General features: G+C 23.6%; 1 protein-coding gene across 8 annotated transcripts in view; it reads left to right on the top strand.

Moving 5' to 3' along the window:
- Positions 1-787: 787 nt before the first annotated feature.
- LOC122498829 (actin-binding LIM protein 2) overlaps positions 788-17,347 on the top strand; it is a 77,387-nt gene continuing 60,827 nt past the window's right edge. For 3 of the 8 annotated variants that reach the window (XM_043606775.1, XM_043606781.1, XM_043606779.1), the window contains exon 1: positions 12,475-12,953. In XM_043606775.1, coding sequence (XP_043462710.1) covers positions 12,848-12,953 — 106 coding nt within the window. In that variant the 5' untranslated portion in view covers positions 12,475-12,847. Of the gene's footprint in view, positions 983-12,474; positions 12,954-17,347 lie in introns of those variants that run through there. The other 5 variants (XM_043606776.1, XM_043606773.1, XM_043606780.1 and 2 more) reach the window with 3 other exon arrangements.

Below are 17,347 nucleotides of genomic sequence, written 5' to 3'. Positions count from 1 at the left end.
TAAACAATAAAAAGTAATTTCGTCAAATTTAATATTAATATAAATTATATTTTTTTTAAAATTTTATTACAATTTTTAAAAGTAGACGTATTATTTTTTTGCTAAGAAAAATGTTAAAAAATATTAAAAATCTATTTGAAAGAATTAAATTTAACATAAACTTAAAATTGAAATTTTTATTCGGCCAAAGAAAAAAGTTAAAATATTTTCCGCCTTTTTTTTGTTCTTTGAATCAACGACTTTTTTTTACTCTTTATGGTCGATTTCAGGAATAAAATAATTACCGCGATATATTAATAAATTAATATATTGTATTAATTAATTTAATTATTTAATTATTTAAATAAATTTAATTTATGCTAAATATTAATAAATATTTTTTAATTACTTTTGTTTATTAACAATTAAAAAAAATATTAAAATATTTGTTAGAATTTATTTATTAAATAATTATTATAATTATAACTTTATAAAATTATTTAATAGTTAGCTCGTCTGTATTAAATAAATAAAAGAGATAAATAATTTTTTTATTTTTATCAGTAAAGAAATACATAAATTGCATAACAAAGTAATTTATACTGCAAGTGGAGTCAGGAATTGGAATGTGATTTATGGATTAATTGTACGTGACATCTATTTTGACCGATGTTGAATTTTAAATAAATAATTATTATTCATAAATGGAAGAAATTTGAATTCAAAGAAGCCCGCGCAAAATACACTTGCTGTTTTGGCGCGTGCGCACTCGTCAAAGCGATCGTGCACATGCGCATAACCTCCATGATCCACAATGTTCGCAGAAGCACTTGCTGTTCTGCAGATAGTTGTTCGGTTTTTCGCATTTTCCTAACAGAAGGAAAACTAATTAGTGCATCTCAGTGCCTCGATTGGAAACGTAATATGTTTGACCGAGTGTAAATCAAGAATTCAGTGAAGGAAAATAGCTTGCAAAAGAAAAGCATCAATCGAGAAAAAATGGGTGAGTAGAATTTTGTGATTTACTGCTGAATTCTGCCTCTCGCGGTGCCGGTTACCTTTTTCTCCGAATTCATCACTTTATTATATGTGGCCTCAACATTTGTCTATTTGCATACGTCTATCCGTAAACAGTAACAATAGTACGATGACAGATTTAATGATTCCAAGCGGTATTTGCCTTGGATTTTTCATGTGGGTTATAATGTGAAATTTTTGCTGCTCTCGATGGCGGACCAATGTTTTCGAGACGGTGGGAAATAGGGTGCAACGCGCCTCCTATACCTATAATTAGTCGTATCGTTGATTTGACGTTTTCTTGGCCGACGGTGGCTCATTCTTGTCTTGGAGTTTTGTTTTTCATTTTCATTTTGTAGTTGCGCTTTTCCTTAGCGCGTTGGTGTCGCGCTATTTGAGCGTGACCTGCATTTGCCGGCTTGGGCTGGGCTGCTTGGCTCGACTCCTCGTCGTTGCACTGACCGTATCCTCCTTCACAGCCCATGCACCGATCGTTCGATTCTCTTTGCAAACACTTTGCACTTGATTCACCCCTCGAGTCAGCGTTATGGATGGCCAGATGGCCTTTCAGTAAAAAAAAAAAAGGGAGGATTATCTTTGAAGAAACCTTAGCGAATTCTGAGCCAAAGTAAAATCCTCCTCGAATTATGTTTCTTGATATTTGAAATGCACTCCTACTTTTATAATTATTTCCTCATCAGGGTTGCCATAGGTCAGGAAAAAATCAGGGAAAGTAGAATTGGCCTGGGAAAAGTCATGGATTTTTATTGAAAGTACTGGAAAAAATTCAACTCTTAGCATTCATAAGAAAATTCTGAATTTTGGAGTCTTTTTTTGTTTGACCCATAAACTATTATATTACCACGAATTCTGATAAAAAAAATCCCTTCCATTTTTTCTATTTCTGACAACAATTTCTCTTTAAATAAATTTATTTTTCAAGAATAATAATTTTAATATTTCAAAATTAATTGAATTTTAAAGGAGTTGAATTTACTTAGAACTTAGATTTTTGAAAATTTTAATAATTAAAATTATTCTGAAATTAGTTAAATTTTTAATATATCCTATTTAATTAATTATCTACTAAAAATAATGGATTTGTAAAAGAATTTTAGTTAAAAACACTGAAAAATGGAATTTTGGAGAAGTAACAAATGATTGTAGAAATTTAATTATTTTCAAAAGTATTAAAATTCTTCGCAAAATTTCAATTTATTATGTTCAAAAATTTAAAAAAAATTCTCGTCAAAATTTCAATTATCTTTATAAATAATAAAATTCTTCTCCGAAATTCAATTATTTTTCAAAAATTTTGTATAAAATTCTTAGCAAAATTTCAATTTTTTTAATAAAATTTTCCAAAAGAATTCAATTCTTTAAGAAAATTGTAATAAATTTCTACGCAAACATTTAATTATTTTCATAAATAATGAAAATTTCACAAGAATTCAATTATTTACAAATTTTTTATAAATTGTTCTGCAATAATTCAATTATTTTCATAAATAATAAAAATCTTTTTAGAAATTCAATTTATAAATAATAAAACTCATTGTAGAATTTCAATTATTTTTAATACAATTATTTTAATCAAATTTCTTTTTAAAAATTTTATTAAAATTCGTCCAAAGAATCCAATTATTACCTGCCTCGAATATAATTTTACTGCTTTTTTTGATTTATTTTCAAAAATTGCGACTTTTTCCTCTTTTCTTCCAAATACTTCAACAAATTGAAATTAAATTTTCGAAATAAACAATTAAAAAGATTTTGAATAATTGAAATTTTTGTAAAATTCGTAAGTGAAAAAAATGGATTTTTTTCAAGTATTTTATTATACAATTTTTAAAAATCAACTTTTAAAGAATTTTAATTGCAAATTTTGAAAATAATTGTATTTTCGAAAATTTTAATGAAAAATCTTCAAGTGTAAATTGAAAAATGAAAACCAATAAAAATTATTTTCTAAAAATTATAGTAAAATATTTTTGAAAAAAGTCATTCTTACAATTTTTTCATTCTAATTTTTTTAAAATTCAATTATTTTCAATTTTTTCTCAATTACATATTTCAGAAAATTCAAATACATAGGTACAAAAAAATAATACAAACATTACAATTGTTCAAAATTATTTTTAACGCTTTGAAAAAAACAATCAAGTTAAAAATTTTTAAATTAAATTCTTTAAAAAATTAATTAGTTTTTATTAAATTGTACAAAAATTGTTTTACAAAAGTCAATTATTTTCGAAAAGTTACATTATACTATTTTTAAAAAAACTAATTCTTATAATTGTTTTATCATAATTTTTTAAGATTCAACTATCGACGAAAAAAATAAATTAAAATTTTTTAAATTTACTTTTTTAGATTCATTAAAATTTTAAAGAAATCATTTTCATATTTATAATTAAAACTCTTCAAAAATTGGAATATATTTTTATATTTTTCAAAAATTCAATTATATTTTAAACAGATTTTACCAAATTTCAATTGTTTGTAATTTTTTAATTTTACATGATTGAAATTTTAAAAATTCTTTTATCATTTTTTGAAATTATTATACATTTTTTCGAAACAAAAATCAATAATTTAAAATTTGTTTATAAAATTCTTCGCAATAGTTCAATAATTTCCATAAATATTGAACTACTTTTCAGGAATTAAATTATTTTTTAAATAATAAAATATTGTTAGGAATTAAATTCTCTTAATTAATTCATATTATTTTAAAATTTGTTGATAAAATTCTTTATAAGAATTGAATTTCAAGAAACATTCAATAATTTATTCAATTTTTTATTTTTGTATTTAAATAATTGAAATCTCGTAGGATTTTGTTTTAAAATTAAATTAAAATTAAATAAATAAATTATAATTAAATTAAAATCAAATTGATTTAAATTTAAATTTTAGTTAAAATTTTAAATAATAATTGAATATTAAATGCTTTATTAAATAAATTATTAGAAATAATTGAATTTTGAAAAGGTTTCGAATTTAAATCTTTGAAATTTTGAATTTTCTATACATTTTACTATAACAATTCTGTAGAATTAATTTTTTGAAAAAGTTTAATTGAATTTTTTTGAAATTATTTCAAGTTTTTATTTTCTAATAATATATTCAATTGAAGAATTCCCGAATAATCGAAATTTTGTAAAATTAAATTGCAAACAAATGAATTTGAAAATTCTCAAACAACTTTTTCAAAAATGATTATAAAAATAATTGATTTAATAAGAAGAATTTTAGTTAAAAATTCGAAAATGATAATTGAATTGAAATGATGAAAATAATTTTAAAGAAGTTACAATAAGAATATTCTTATAATATAAAATAATGATTTTATCACTCGGTCATCTTTAATTATTACAAAACGCATGAAGAGATTGATTACTCCGAGTCGAAGACTCGGAGTGATCGATATCTTCATGTTTTGTAACAATATTTTTATAAGGTATTGAATTTCAAAAAGGTCTGAATTTGAATGTTTTGAAGAATTTTAATTCCTATGGAAAAATAATAATTAAATACTTTTTTAAAAATTTAGTTATTGATGTTTGCGAATAATTTTACAATTAAAGAAATTCGTAATTAGATGTAATAGAACATTTTTTTTAGTATCTAATAATTTTTCGAGTAAATCCGAATATTCTGTAGGGTCAGGGAAAGTAAAAATTTTGTCTGGAAATCAGGAAAAAACATAAAAAAAAACAAAATAAAATTTTTGTGGTAACCCTGATGATTAATGATGAAAAAAACAAGTCTTCCTTACGCAATCATATTCACCGGCAATTATCTCCTTTAATCAGTGTCAATTAACAGACTTACCTCTCCCTTAGAGACTAGAAAACACTCTCCAACTGAATGTTATACCGTTACACCTGTTTTTTTTCATCACATTTTGATTAATCTTAATAATAGTATAGTATTTAGTATTTTCTAAACTTAAAATTACCTGGAAAAAATCTTATCTAGAAAGGTATATTGTTTTTGTTTCTCTTTTCTTAGAAACTCTTCTATAGGTAATAGTGTTAATTGTTTTTTTTTAACAAATGTACATTTCATAGAAAGCATCGATTGTTTATTTTTTAAAATAAAAAGAACGTTGTTATTTTATACATAGGAGATGTTTTGTAATTGGTGTGATACTACTCTCTTAATAAAACGCTTGTGGATAATTACTCCGTTCTTTCAATTCATTTATAGTTGGCAGCTACTTTATTTCCGCAACAACAGCTTCTTCTCTAGAGCCAATAAATTCAATATTGGTGCAGTCAAGTTTGTATAGTAGCTGCACTGACTCTCATCCGAAGTCGTCGCTTTAATCATTCAGGCAAAACAGACGGAAGATAAGAAAGAATGACGACTATTGTACTTTGAGTTCAATGAAACTTTTACGCACGTTTTGAAAAATAGAATTTGCAAGTTTTTTTTAACATAAAGACAGATTGGAATTTTTATAAACAAAAAAAATTATTTAGGTTCTTTGTCATAATTTCTTGGTTCCAACTCCAATTTTTAAGAATCGGAATTTTAATTAGTTTTAAACAAATAGAAGGTTCTATTCATTGTTTAGTTGCTTATTTTTGACCTATTTTTTTCAATCCACATGATGAAGAAAAAGAGCTGAATATCGGAATGAAGAAAGTAATTAAAGTTGTGAATAAATTTTTGTTTTTTACTTTTTTTTAAAAAAAAAGACATATGGCATATTTTGTATAGAGATGAAAGGAGAAAATTACCAAACAATTTCGTGTAAGGATACTCTGAAAGAACTTCAATTACATGGTTGATTTGATATTGATTTTTTCTAGCTATATACATTGGAGCAATAAACATAAGGGCGACTCCCTCTTAGAGTCATTCTCTTGATTGCCTTTACTTCATCCGATGATGTGCTGCATGCTTTACAACCTTGCAACCTTGGTTTTCGATTGGCTTGTGAACCTCTTGACCAAGCTTGAAAATTATTCACGAGTGCACTCTCAGTTTCTTTTTTCAAATTCCAACTAGAGCAAACTCTTTAAAGTTGATATCATATCTCTCTCATTGGCACGTTTGCTGTATTTTTTTTAGGGGAAAAAGATTTATTATTCATCTAAATTTTTTACTGTGGAAAATTTATAATATTCTAATCAGAAAAAATATCTACAACTTGAATTGGGACTTAATTTTGAAATAAATATTTTTAAAGCAGCATTTCTTTACGTAATTAAAATTTAAAAAATTTTGTGGCAACCACTGTATAATAAATTCAAATGTAACTTCATTATTCACAACAGTATTAATCTACTTATGTATTCTTAATTTCATTTCATATTTTTATTATTTTTGAATCGATTATTAAGGTGTGTGGTAGTCAGAAATGATCTTTAAACATTTGTCTAATGATTCATTCAATGAAATAAATTAATAAATTAATGCAGGTTTTTTCTCGCATCGTGTTTATTAATAGCAATAAATTCCTTAAGTCATGCTATCTTCACTTGAAAATAATATAATTTATCACTCAATCGAGAATTTGTAAATGGCACTTGACTTCTTAATTATTACCAAAGGTGAAAATTTCACATCTGCAAATGCTCCAAAGTTCTTATGTAATAGTCGAAGAGAACCTTCTTCTTCTTCTACTTCTACTTCTACTTCTTACCCAGAGATAGAATTAGATTAAACGAATTCCAGATTGACTAACGTATATATAGCTTAAAATACGTTCCATGTATTGAAATTATAATTTAAAAAAAGAAATAAAATATTAAAATACTGTTAATTTTTCAATATAATAATGATGAATATACAGATATAATAACTTTATGGTGAATTTTTAATTCAATAAATGACATTATTTCTCGATCTTGTACATTAAAATTTATACAGTAAGTGGCCCATAAATCAAATTCTTTTCTGGTGTATTTAACTTGACTTCTTACACATGTGGCCTGTTAAATTTCATAGTGGAATCAAGGCCGAAACGCACACACCTTTGTTATCGTCACATTGAAACACGTGTAAACAATTCGTGATAAAATCTTCTTAAAAATTTTCAAAATTAAATTATTATTGATCGTGTTGTTTTTCTTTAAATGTTGGAAAACTTGGCTTTCTTTAAAATATTATTCCCTTGAATTTTAATACCTATGACAAATTAAGAAATATTTAAAACTAGATCGTAATTAAGATAAAGATTTTGGTGCCTTTAAAAAGTATTTAGTTGATTTTTTGTCTTTGTTATTTTTACAGTTAAAATTAGTCTCTGAAAATTGTATTTTTCTACAATTTTTTCTATAGTTTTCGCCACCGTAAAAATTTTAATTAAAAATCTTTTAAAATTGCATTTTTGAAAAATTATTTGTAAAATATCTCATGAATTCATCTTTGTCAGATGGAGATTTAAGAGAAACATATCGCAGTTTCGAACACCGAATTGAAAAGCTTATCTCTTTTTTTTAAAGATAGCATTAGACTGTCTTCGCAACAAATCGCTTATATCAATATTAACATCATGTTGAACGTTTAATTTTTAATATTAAAACAGAAAAAACATGTATCGCCAAAAATATATAATAAATAAACATAATATAGATACCGAGTTTTTAAATTGTAGTAAAAATTTTAAACTCTAATCTTGTCAAAAAGAATTTATTGGAATGAGCAAACAGAAAATGATCAAGGATAATCTAAATTTAAAGAATTAATATAATACTGTGAGTTGTACAATTATTTTTATTCATTTTTTTGTTATTTAAATCGAAATCAGATTTCGAATCATTGTGAATCAGATTATAGCTTATAGCAATTGGAGCGAATCTATTAAAAATAAGAACTGTTTCAGTGTCAGATTATCGTTTATTTAGTGAACAGCATATATAATAAATAATGAAAAGAGCAATGCAATGCTGCTCGTACTCTCTAAATCGCGATCGAGAAGGGAAAATGGTTATTTTTGTTTGTTGAAAAACGTTGGAGAATTGATGCCAATGATCATTTAAAACTTGAAAGTCTGCTAAAAGCGAACAGACAACTGTTTTTGAGTTTTTATTTGTTGATTTCCCTCGATTACAATTCGAAAGTAATGAAGAACTACGTGCAGATCTGGTTTCCTTGTTTATTGCAGCAGTGAATGCTATGTATAGATAATAATGAATAATTCTAAAAGTTTTTTCATTAATTTGCAAATTTATAAACTGTGTTTGTTAAGTTATCAACAATATCAGATAATAGTGGGTTTATTAGCCAATAATGTTCTATTTATTATTAGTTTGAAATACAAATTGTTAGCATCTATATATTAGTATTGTTTTAAATAATCACTATTTGGAAAAAGTTGGTTGTACTTGTTCTAACTTACCAATGATAGAAATTAGGATTATTTCTTTGTGTCCACAAAGATTTTGACTGTTAACTCTAAAGTATCAAATTGTATCTAATTGATACAAAAAGTGTGGATCAAATAAAAAATTGAGTCAAATTTTTGGTATCAATTTAATACTTTTAAGAAAACTGTGAAATAATGGGTATTCAGAAATGACTTGTCAATTAATTATGAAAGAAGATTTCGATTAATTTTTTTGGTATAGTTTTCTATACATGTTTAAGTTTATCTGCTGAAACTTATGAGTTAGATTTGGGAAACAAATTATTAATGAAAAATGAAGAAAAGGAAAACGAAATCTTAGCCGACTCTGAGTATAAAAATGAGGTTGGAGTAGTGCACGTTTTTAAAAACGAAAATTAACTTACTTTTCTTTTATGTGACAGTTGTCCTCGAATAACTTGAATGACTTGAATTTATAGCCAAAATAAAGTATATTATTTTGGCATTACTTTTTTTATCATGGCATTACTTTTTTGTTTCCGTTTTTAAAATCGTTGCAGACTTCAAACTCATATACCATATATACCACTTTATTTATGTCCCAAAAAGAATTTATTAAACAGAGCTGTTAAAAATTATGGTTTGTTTTTTAAAATACCAAAAAAGATTAAATTAATTTTATAATATAGAAGCAACAAAGAATGGCAACTTTTATTTTTTTTAAAAAACTATTTCACCGAACATGTTGAAAAAAATGAATTACTATACCTTATTCATAATTAACAGAGTCTTTATATTTATTGGTTTTTTTTTATAAGTTTTTTATCTTTTAAATTTAAAACTTTAAACAAGAGTACTAGTAGAAGGAGAAAGAATTTAATTTCCAACAATTTAAACAAATAAAGGTTGCATTTGAATAAAAATTACAATTGTTTGTCAAGAAATATTTGTTAAATATTGGATTATGTTACTTAAATTATTTCTTATTGATAGAAAATTGTAATTTTTATTCAAATGCAACTTTTAGTTGTTTAAAGTGTTGAAAATTTTATTCTTTATACTTCCACTAAATCGAATTTAAAATTTATTAATTATTTTCATGTAAAATTTTGATTTAAATCATGATTGAAATGGAAACATGTATTTAATTTTTAAATCCTATGATTCAACTAATAAAAGTCATTGCTATTAAACAAATAATAGTTCGAAGTTAAAGCAATCAAAAATGCTAATTTGATGGGCCGAATTTAAAAATATGGAATTTCAAATTTGCTATGATATTTCATTTCTGTGACAAAAAAGTAGAAATTTTCTTGACGAAACGGTTAGCATGTAACTATAAAATTGACTATAAAATTAACACTTTTAAAGACCGTAGTTTTATAACTTATAAACTTTTATTGCATGAATAAATATATGTTTCAGAATATCAAAAAGACATATTTTCACGCATATCAACAGTAATTTTTCATAATTATCCGGCAAATCGTATAAATTCTTGCTTTGAAACAAAAGGAAATAAATAAGTTTTCTTTCATGAAGAAAGAGTAAAAAAGAAAACAGATAAGAAATTTTAGAAAATATATATCAAAGTTAATTATCCAAAAGCTTTAAATTTGAAATTTCTTATTAATAAACACCACTATTAGTGACAAATAAAATTATTGAAACTTATTTTAATGATGGGACATCGAAAGAAAAACATCGACATCGAAAATTCATAACATCTATGTTTCGATGATGATAATAATAACATTTGAAGTAGATTTTAAAAAGATTTAAGATAAAATGGTAATGAAAAAAATTGAATTCTATCAGTTAAATAATATTAATTAATATATTAAGACAGATATAGCATTTTAGGTCCGTAAATTTGCTTCAAGTCTGTAAAAGTCCGTTTTTTGAAAGAAGAGGGACAAAAAGTTCGTAAATTGTACGATATAATTTGGAGAATTTTAGAGAAATTACAAATGATTGTAGAAATTCAATTATTTTCAAAAGTAATAAAATTCTTCGCAGAAATTCAATTATGTTCAAAAATTTAAAAAAATTCTCGTCAAAATTTCAATTATTTTTAGAAATAATAAAATTCTTCTTCGAAATTCAATTATTTTCAAAAATTTTCCTCAATTCAATGATTTTGAATATTTGCTATTTTAATAAAATTTTCCAAAAAAAATTCAATCATTTAAAAATTTTTTAATAAAATTCAACTCAAGCATTTAATTATTTTCATTAAATAATAAAAATTTCACAAGAATTCAATTATTTTCATAAATAATAATATTTTTACAGGGATTCAATTATTTTCGTAAATAAAATTCTTTTTAGTAATTCAATTATTTTTATAAATAATAAAACTCAATGCTGAATTTTAATACAATTTTAATGGAATTCCTAGAAAAATGTAATTATTCTTAAAACTGTTATTAAAATTCGTCAAAGGAATTCAATTATTTAAAAATTTGTTGATAAAATTCTTTATGAGAATTCAATTATTTAATAAATTGAAAATAAATTTCACTTCAAATTTTAGATAAAAATTAAATATTAAAAGCATTAAAGTGTGAATTTTTAGAAAAAAAATTGAATTTTGAAAAGGTTTCATATTAAAATCTTTAAAAATTTTAATTTCGCATTCTTTTAACTAACATTCTGTAGAGAAATTAATTTTTTTGAAAAAGTTTGTTTCAATTTTACTCGAAATTATTTTTTTGAAAATTTTATTTTCTAATATATGTAATTGAAGAATTTCCGAATAATTGAAAGTAAAATTGAATTGTAAACAAATGAATTTGAAAATTCTCAAAGAACTTTTTCAAAAATTATTAAAAATAATGGATTTATAAAAGAATTTTAGTTAAAAACACTTTGAAAAAAGTAATTTTTTGAGAAATTACAAAATATTGCAGAAATTCAATTATATTTTTGTATTTAAATAAATGAATTCTATATGTAGAATTTTCTAATAAAAATTGATTTAAAAATGAATTCATTAAAATTTTAGCTAATAATTAAATATTAAAAGAAATATAGCGTGAATTTTTAAGAAATAATTGAACTTTGAAATTAATTTTTTTGAAAAAGTTTAATTGGATTTATTTCTACATTATTTGAAGTTTTTATTTTCTAATATTTAAATTTAATTGAATAATTTACGAATAATTGAAATTTCGTAAAATTGAATATTGTAAACAAATGAATTTGAGAATTGTCAAAGAACTTTTTCGAAAATTATTAAAAATAGTTGATTTAGAAGAATTTTAGTTACAAATTCTTGAAAATAATAATTTAATTGAAATGGCGAAAATAATTTTGAAGTGAGTACGATATTTTTATAATATAAAATAATGATTTTATCACTCGGTCATCTTTAATTATTATAAAACGTGAAGAGATTGATTAAACTCCGAGTTGAAGACTCGGAATGATCGATATCTTTATGTTTTATAGTTATGAAAAAATTTAGTTTATAGTTAACCAATTTTTACCAATTTTAACCAATTTTTAGTAGAGTTTCACTTTATTATATCACTGTTAACTTGAAAGTATCAAATAGTAAAGATTTGTTACCAAAAATATGGATCAAATCATAAATTGATTCAAACTTTTGGCATCAATTTGATCTACATTTGTATCAAGTTGATACTTTTAAGAAAACTTTAATTTGGTTTCAGTAAAAATTAATTAAAACTAGGAAACAATTTTAATAATTTAGATTAAGGTATGACATTTCTAATTCAGATTTAATGAGTGCTTATTGGAATAATATACATATTGCATATCGTAAAAAATTGGTTTATTATGTACAAACGTTTTAAAATTCAGCTTAGTCTTAATATTATTCCGGGAGTGTAATGTAATACTATGTCATTATAGACAGAATCTTAAAAATTTACATATACTATTTTTTTTGAAAAATAATTTTCTAATAATGGCGGTACCTCGAGAAAGAAATTGCTTTTTATGTTTAAAACAATAAAGCTTAAATGACCAAATGAATTCAGTAAATGATGCTCATGCAGTCAGATAACTATCCCTCTAGCAGTTTATTCCTGGAAACGTCATTTCGAACCAGTGACATCATACAACAGCACTTGAAATATAGTGGGGGGATCTACAGTGTCATGAATCTACCTTACTTTCTTATTAGTGTCGGTTCGCGTTTCAACTTATGAGGATCATTCAGTTCTTCCGTACAAACCAAACTCAATTCAAAATTAATCAATCTCAATTATTAATTTTCTTTCCACGCGAGTCTAAATTTCCACTTAAGGAAGCGTGGTTCATTGGAAAATTAATTATTTATCGAAAAATAAATTTATAAAATAAATAATAAAAATTTGTAAATTTTTAAATTTATCGAGTCAGTGATCTATTTATTATTTTCATTTTAAAAAAATTGTGAGAATAATTTCGAATTTTTGATTACAAATTATATCGTTAGTGATAATTGTGTTGTGTGCAAATTCAGCGTGAAGAATTTCTCAATTTGTAGTAAGCCTATAAATTTTTTTTGGTGGAATAATGAAGCCGAAAAAGAATGAAGGCTTTATAATGAGTGAAAAAAATGGGGTCATGAGCGATCCCGGCCCCGAGACACATCTTAAACAACAGAAGCAAATAAAAAGGGGTGAGGAGATGAAATTTTAATTAGATTATGTATTTAGTGGCCGAAGGGTTTTTAATTGATTACTCAGACCCACATGCGCAACACACCCGGAAATCAAAAGACAATTTTATATTTACAACTTCTTTTAATTTTACGACTGAAAAATAAATTAATTATTTGTTACAGAGTACAAATTTCTAAAAAAAATCTTGATTAACAGAACTTTTTCGTCACCTTGAATTTAAAAAATCATTTTTTTTTTGTCTTTATCGGTACAAAAATCTCATAAGTAAGGAAATTTTATTCTTTTCCGAACTAGGTCCTGCCTGAATTTTTTCGGATAAATCGAGGTTCCACCACTAGATTTCAAAAATATTAAAAATTTATAAAATAACTGTAGTTTTTCATTAATTAACTTGGATTATGATTAGAATTTTATTTAAACCCCCGTACCCTTGAAAGTATCACATGCTTTATGGATGACTCCTTATAGTTGATTATATAAGAATAAGAGCAAAAGTGAGTGTCGGGCAAAAATTATTATTGACGTGTCAATTATGACAATCTTTATTTTCGAGTGCCAAAGATAAGGTATGGCAGAGGTATTCATGAACCGCGCATAGCACGATAAAGAGTTAACCACAAAAAAGACGGTTCCATTACTTGCATAAAATCATTGAGGTTTCTATAATGTAACTTTATAGTAATGTCTATTTTTAAATCCTGCAAATTATAAATCCGGATTTATGACCACTAACAATTATCTCAGTCAGCACAAGAACATGATTAATTATTAACTTTTTACGATTTTTATTTTCTTGCTCTCGTAAAATAGGAAAAAAATTTTAAATTATTGTTTTTAAATATAATTTTGAATATTTAAGAAATGCAATTTTGTAAAATTATATGTTTTATGTAATATTTGAATTTTTTTACTAAAAAATTTTATCTTTTAAACTATGTAGGTACCTGCATGTGGTACAAAAACAAGTATTTTTTTTCTTTTTATTTAGTTATTTTATTTATTACTTTTTATTATAATTTTATTGTTTATTATTTTTATATAAGTTATTACATATAAGTTTTAATTTCATTGTTCATTGTTTATCAGTTTATTACTTTGATTATTTCTTTGAAACAATTTTGAGGCATATTTATATCTTATGAAACATGTCTGCGCATATATTTAGAAAAAAAATGTAAAAGTAATTATATGAAAACAATAAAATACGGTTTTAAGGACAAATAAATTCTTAAGTTTTTATAATAATATGAATAAACATTTAGTGATTTAATTGTTAAATTAAGAATATTAGTATGAGAAACAGTAATAGAGAAGTCAGGGATTTTTATTAAAAGTACTGGAAAATATTTAAGAATTCATAAGAAAATTCAGAATTTTTGTGTCTTTTTTGTTTGCCTCATAATCTATAAAATTACCACGAATTCTAACATAAATCCTTTAATTTTTCATATTTTTTTAAAAAACTATCATAAAAATATTACTTAGAAGTTATTCAATGAAGAATTTTAATTAAATAAACATTAATTTAATTTCAAAATGGTGCGTTTACAATTTTCATTAACAGATGAACTTCAAAGATGAGTTTCAATTTGAAATTTTATAAAACTTCAATTTTCAATGAATTTTCAATTTTCAATAAAATTTTAATAATTCAAATTCTTCTCAAATTAGTTACATTTAAAAAAAAGTATTTTTCATTAATCATTAAAATTAATGGATTTATAGAATGAAGAATAGTTTAGTTAAAAACACTTAAAAAATTAAATTTTGGAGAAGCTACAAATGATTACAGAAGTTTAATTATTGTTAAAAGTAATAAAATTCTTCGCAGAAATTGAATTTGTTCAAAAATTGAAAAAAATTCTCGACAAAATTTCAATTTTCTTTATAAATAATAAAATTCAATTTTTCAAAAATTTTTTATAAAATTCTTAGTAAAATTTAAATTATTTTCAAAAATTTTCTTTAATTCAATGATTTTCAATTTTTTTCATAAAATTCTCAAAAAGAATTCAATTATTTTAAAAAAATTTTGATAAAATTATAACGCAAACATTTCATTATTTTCATAAATAATAAAAATTTCACAGGAATTCAATAAATTACTAATTTTTTATTAATTTCTTCACAACAATTCAATTATTTTCGGAAATAATAAAACTTTGTACAGGGATTCAATTATTTTCAAAAGTAATAAAATTCTTCGCAAAAATTCAATTATGTTCAAAAATTTTTAAAAATTCTCGTCAAAATTTCAATTATTTTTAGAAATAATAAAATTCTTCTTCGAAATTAAATTATTTCCACAAATTTTAATAAGATTCTTGGAAAAAATTTCAATTATTTTCACAAATTTTAATAAAATTCTTGGACTAAATTTCAATTATTTTCAAAAATTTTCCTCAATTTAATAATTTTTAATATTTCCATTATTTTAATAAAATTTTTCAAAAGAATTCAATTATTTAAAAAAAAATTGATAAAATTATACACAGGCATTTTAATATTTTTATAAATAATTAAAATTTCACAGGAATTCAATTATTTACTATTTTTTTTATAAATTTCTTCGCAATAATTCAATTATTATCATAAATAATTAAACTTTGTAAAGGGATTAAATTATTTTTATAAATAATAAAATACTCATCGCAGAATTTCAATTATTTTTAAAACAATTTAATTTCAATCCAATTTTTTGAAAAATCTACTTAGAAAATTAAAAATTTTATCAAAATCCGTCGAAAGAATTCAATTATTAAAAAAGATGTTGACAAAATTCTTAATGAGAATTCAATTTTAAGAAACATTTAATTATTTGCAATAAATTATTTATTTTCGTATCTGTTTAAATAATTGAATTCTCGTAAAATTTTCGAATAAAAATTGATTTAAAAATGAATTTCAGTTAAATTTTTAGTTAATAATTGAATATTAAAAGCTTTAAATATCATGAATTTTTAGAAATAAAATTGAATTTCGAAAAGGTTTCGAATTCAAATCTTTAAAATTTTGAATTTTTCATACTTTTAAACAATAATTCTGTAGAATTTATTTTTTTGAAAAAGTTTAATTGAATTTTGTTTTAAAATTATTTGATGTTTTTATTCTACAATAAAAGTTTAATTAAAGAATTTCCTAATAATCGAAATTTCGTAAAATTGAATTGTGAACGAATGCGGATTTGAAAATTCTCAAAGAACTTTTTCAGAAATTATTAAAAATAATTGATTTAAAGAAGAATTTTAGCTAAAAATTGTAGAAAATAATAATTGAATTGAAATAATGGAAATAATTTTGAAGAAGTATAATATTCTTATAATATAAAATAATGATTTTAATTACTTGGTCATCTTTAATTATTATAAATCATTGAATTTCAAAAAAGTTTGAATTTGAAGAAAAGTTTAAAGGGGAAAAAAAGTCAAAATTTTGTCTGGAAATGAGGGAAAAGTTAGGGAAAACCAAAATAAAATTTTTGTGACAACCCTGTTTCAGCTGCTGATTAAAATTTAAAATATTTAAAATTTATTTATATTTACAGATTTAATATAAAGTGATAAAAAGAGTTATGATTTAAGAAAAGGTAGAAGATATTTTAAGATTTTAACTTTTTCTCCGGTTTTGAAAGTTTAATTTCAAAGGAATTCTATTTAACAACAGGATTTAAAAATCGCATAATACGAAAAGCCGTTCCTGAATGCAAAATAGCGTTGACGAAATTTTTGTTATCGTTGTGCGGCAATTATTTGTGAGACATTCTATTATCTTTTTTTTTTAAAAAAGCAACAGAGTCAATAACTATGTAACACGTACCGGCGTATTATGTAATCGATGAATGACGACTACCGCTTCCTTGCCCAGTGACTGATTAACATAAATGTAAGCGAAATTTATTCCTCTCGAAACAAGCGGAGCCCAAAACCTGTTACATTGGTATATTAGGACGGATATTATCATCATCATATTGCGACTATTGAAATAGTATAATGATCCATTGTTTCCGATTTGGGTTTTTCTCGTTTTCCTCTTCTCTGGCATGGCGCCACCCAGACTAAAGGCGACACATTTTATACTATTAGTGCGTGGAAATATAGTGGAAATATAGTGATGGAAGCTAGTCTAGTAGCAATTAGTCGAATTTGTATAAAGACTTTACTTCTAAACATATATATTCATTTACAGTGTCTCCTTCTCTCTCGAACTGCATAGAGCTTTGGGTCGTCACGTTTGACCCCACTTTGCGACATCCTATTTAACCCACTTTATGAATCACATTAACATATCGCACGAATACCACTTGGGGCATTGACAAAACGCCTACTAGGATCTCTGTCTCGTTCTAGAGTTTCATAGCTATTTATCGGATAGATTTTCTCTCAGTTCATGC

This window comes from Leptopilina heterotoma, unplaced genomic scaffold, assembly GCF_015476425.1.
Source record: "Leptopilina heterotoma isolate Lh14 unplaced genomic scaffold, ASM1547642v1 Lhet_16, whole genome shotgun sequence".
Taxonomy (NCBI): Eukaryota; Metazoa; Arthropoda; class Insecta; order Hymenoptera; family Figitidae; genus Leptopilina; species Leptopilina heterotoma.
The sequence above is the reverse complement of the archived record's forward strand: the minus strand, read 5'-3'. Positions and strand labels throughout refer to the sequence as shown.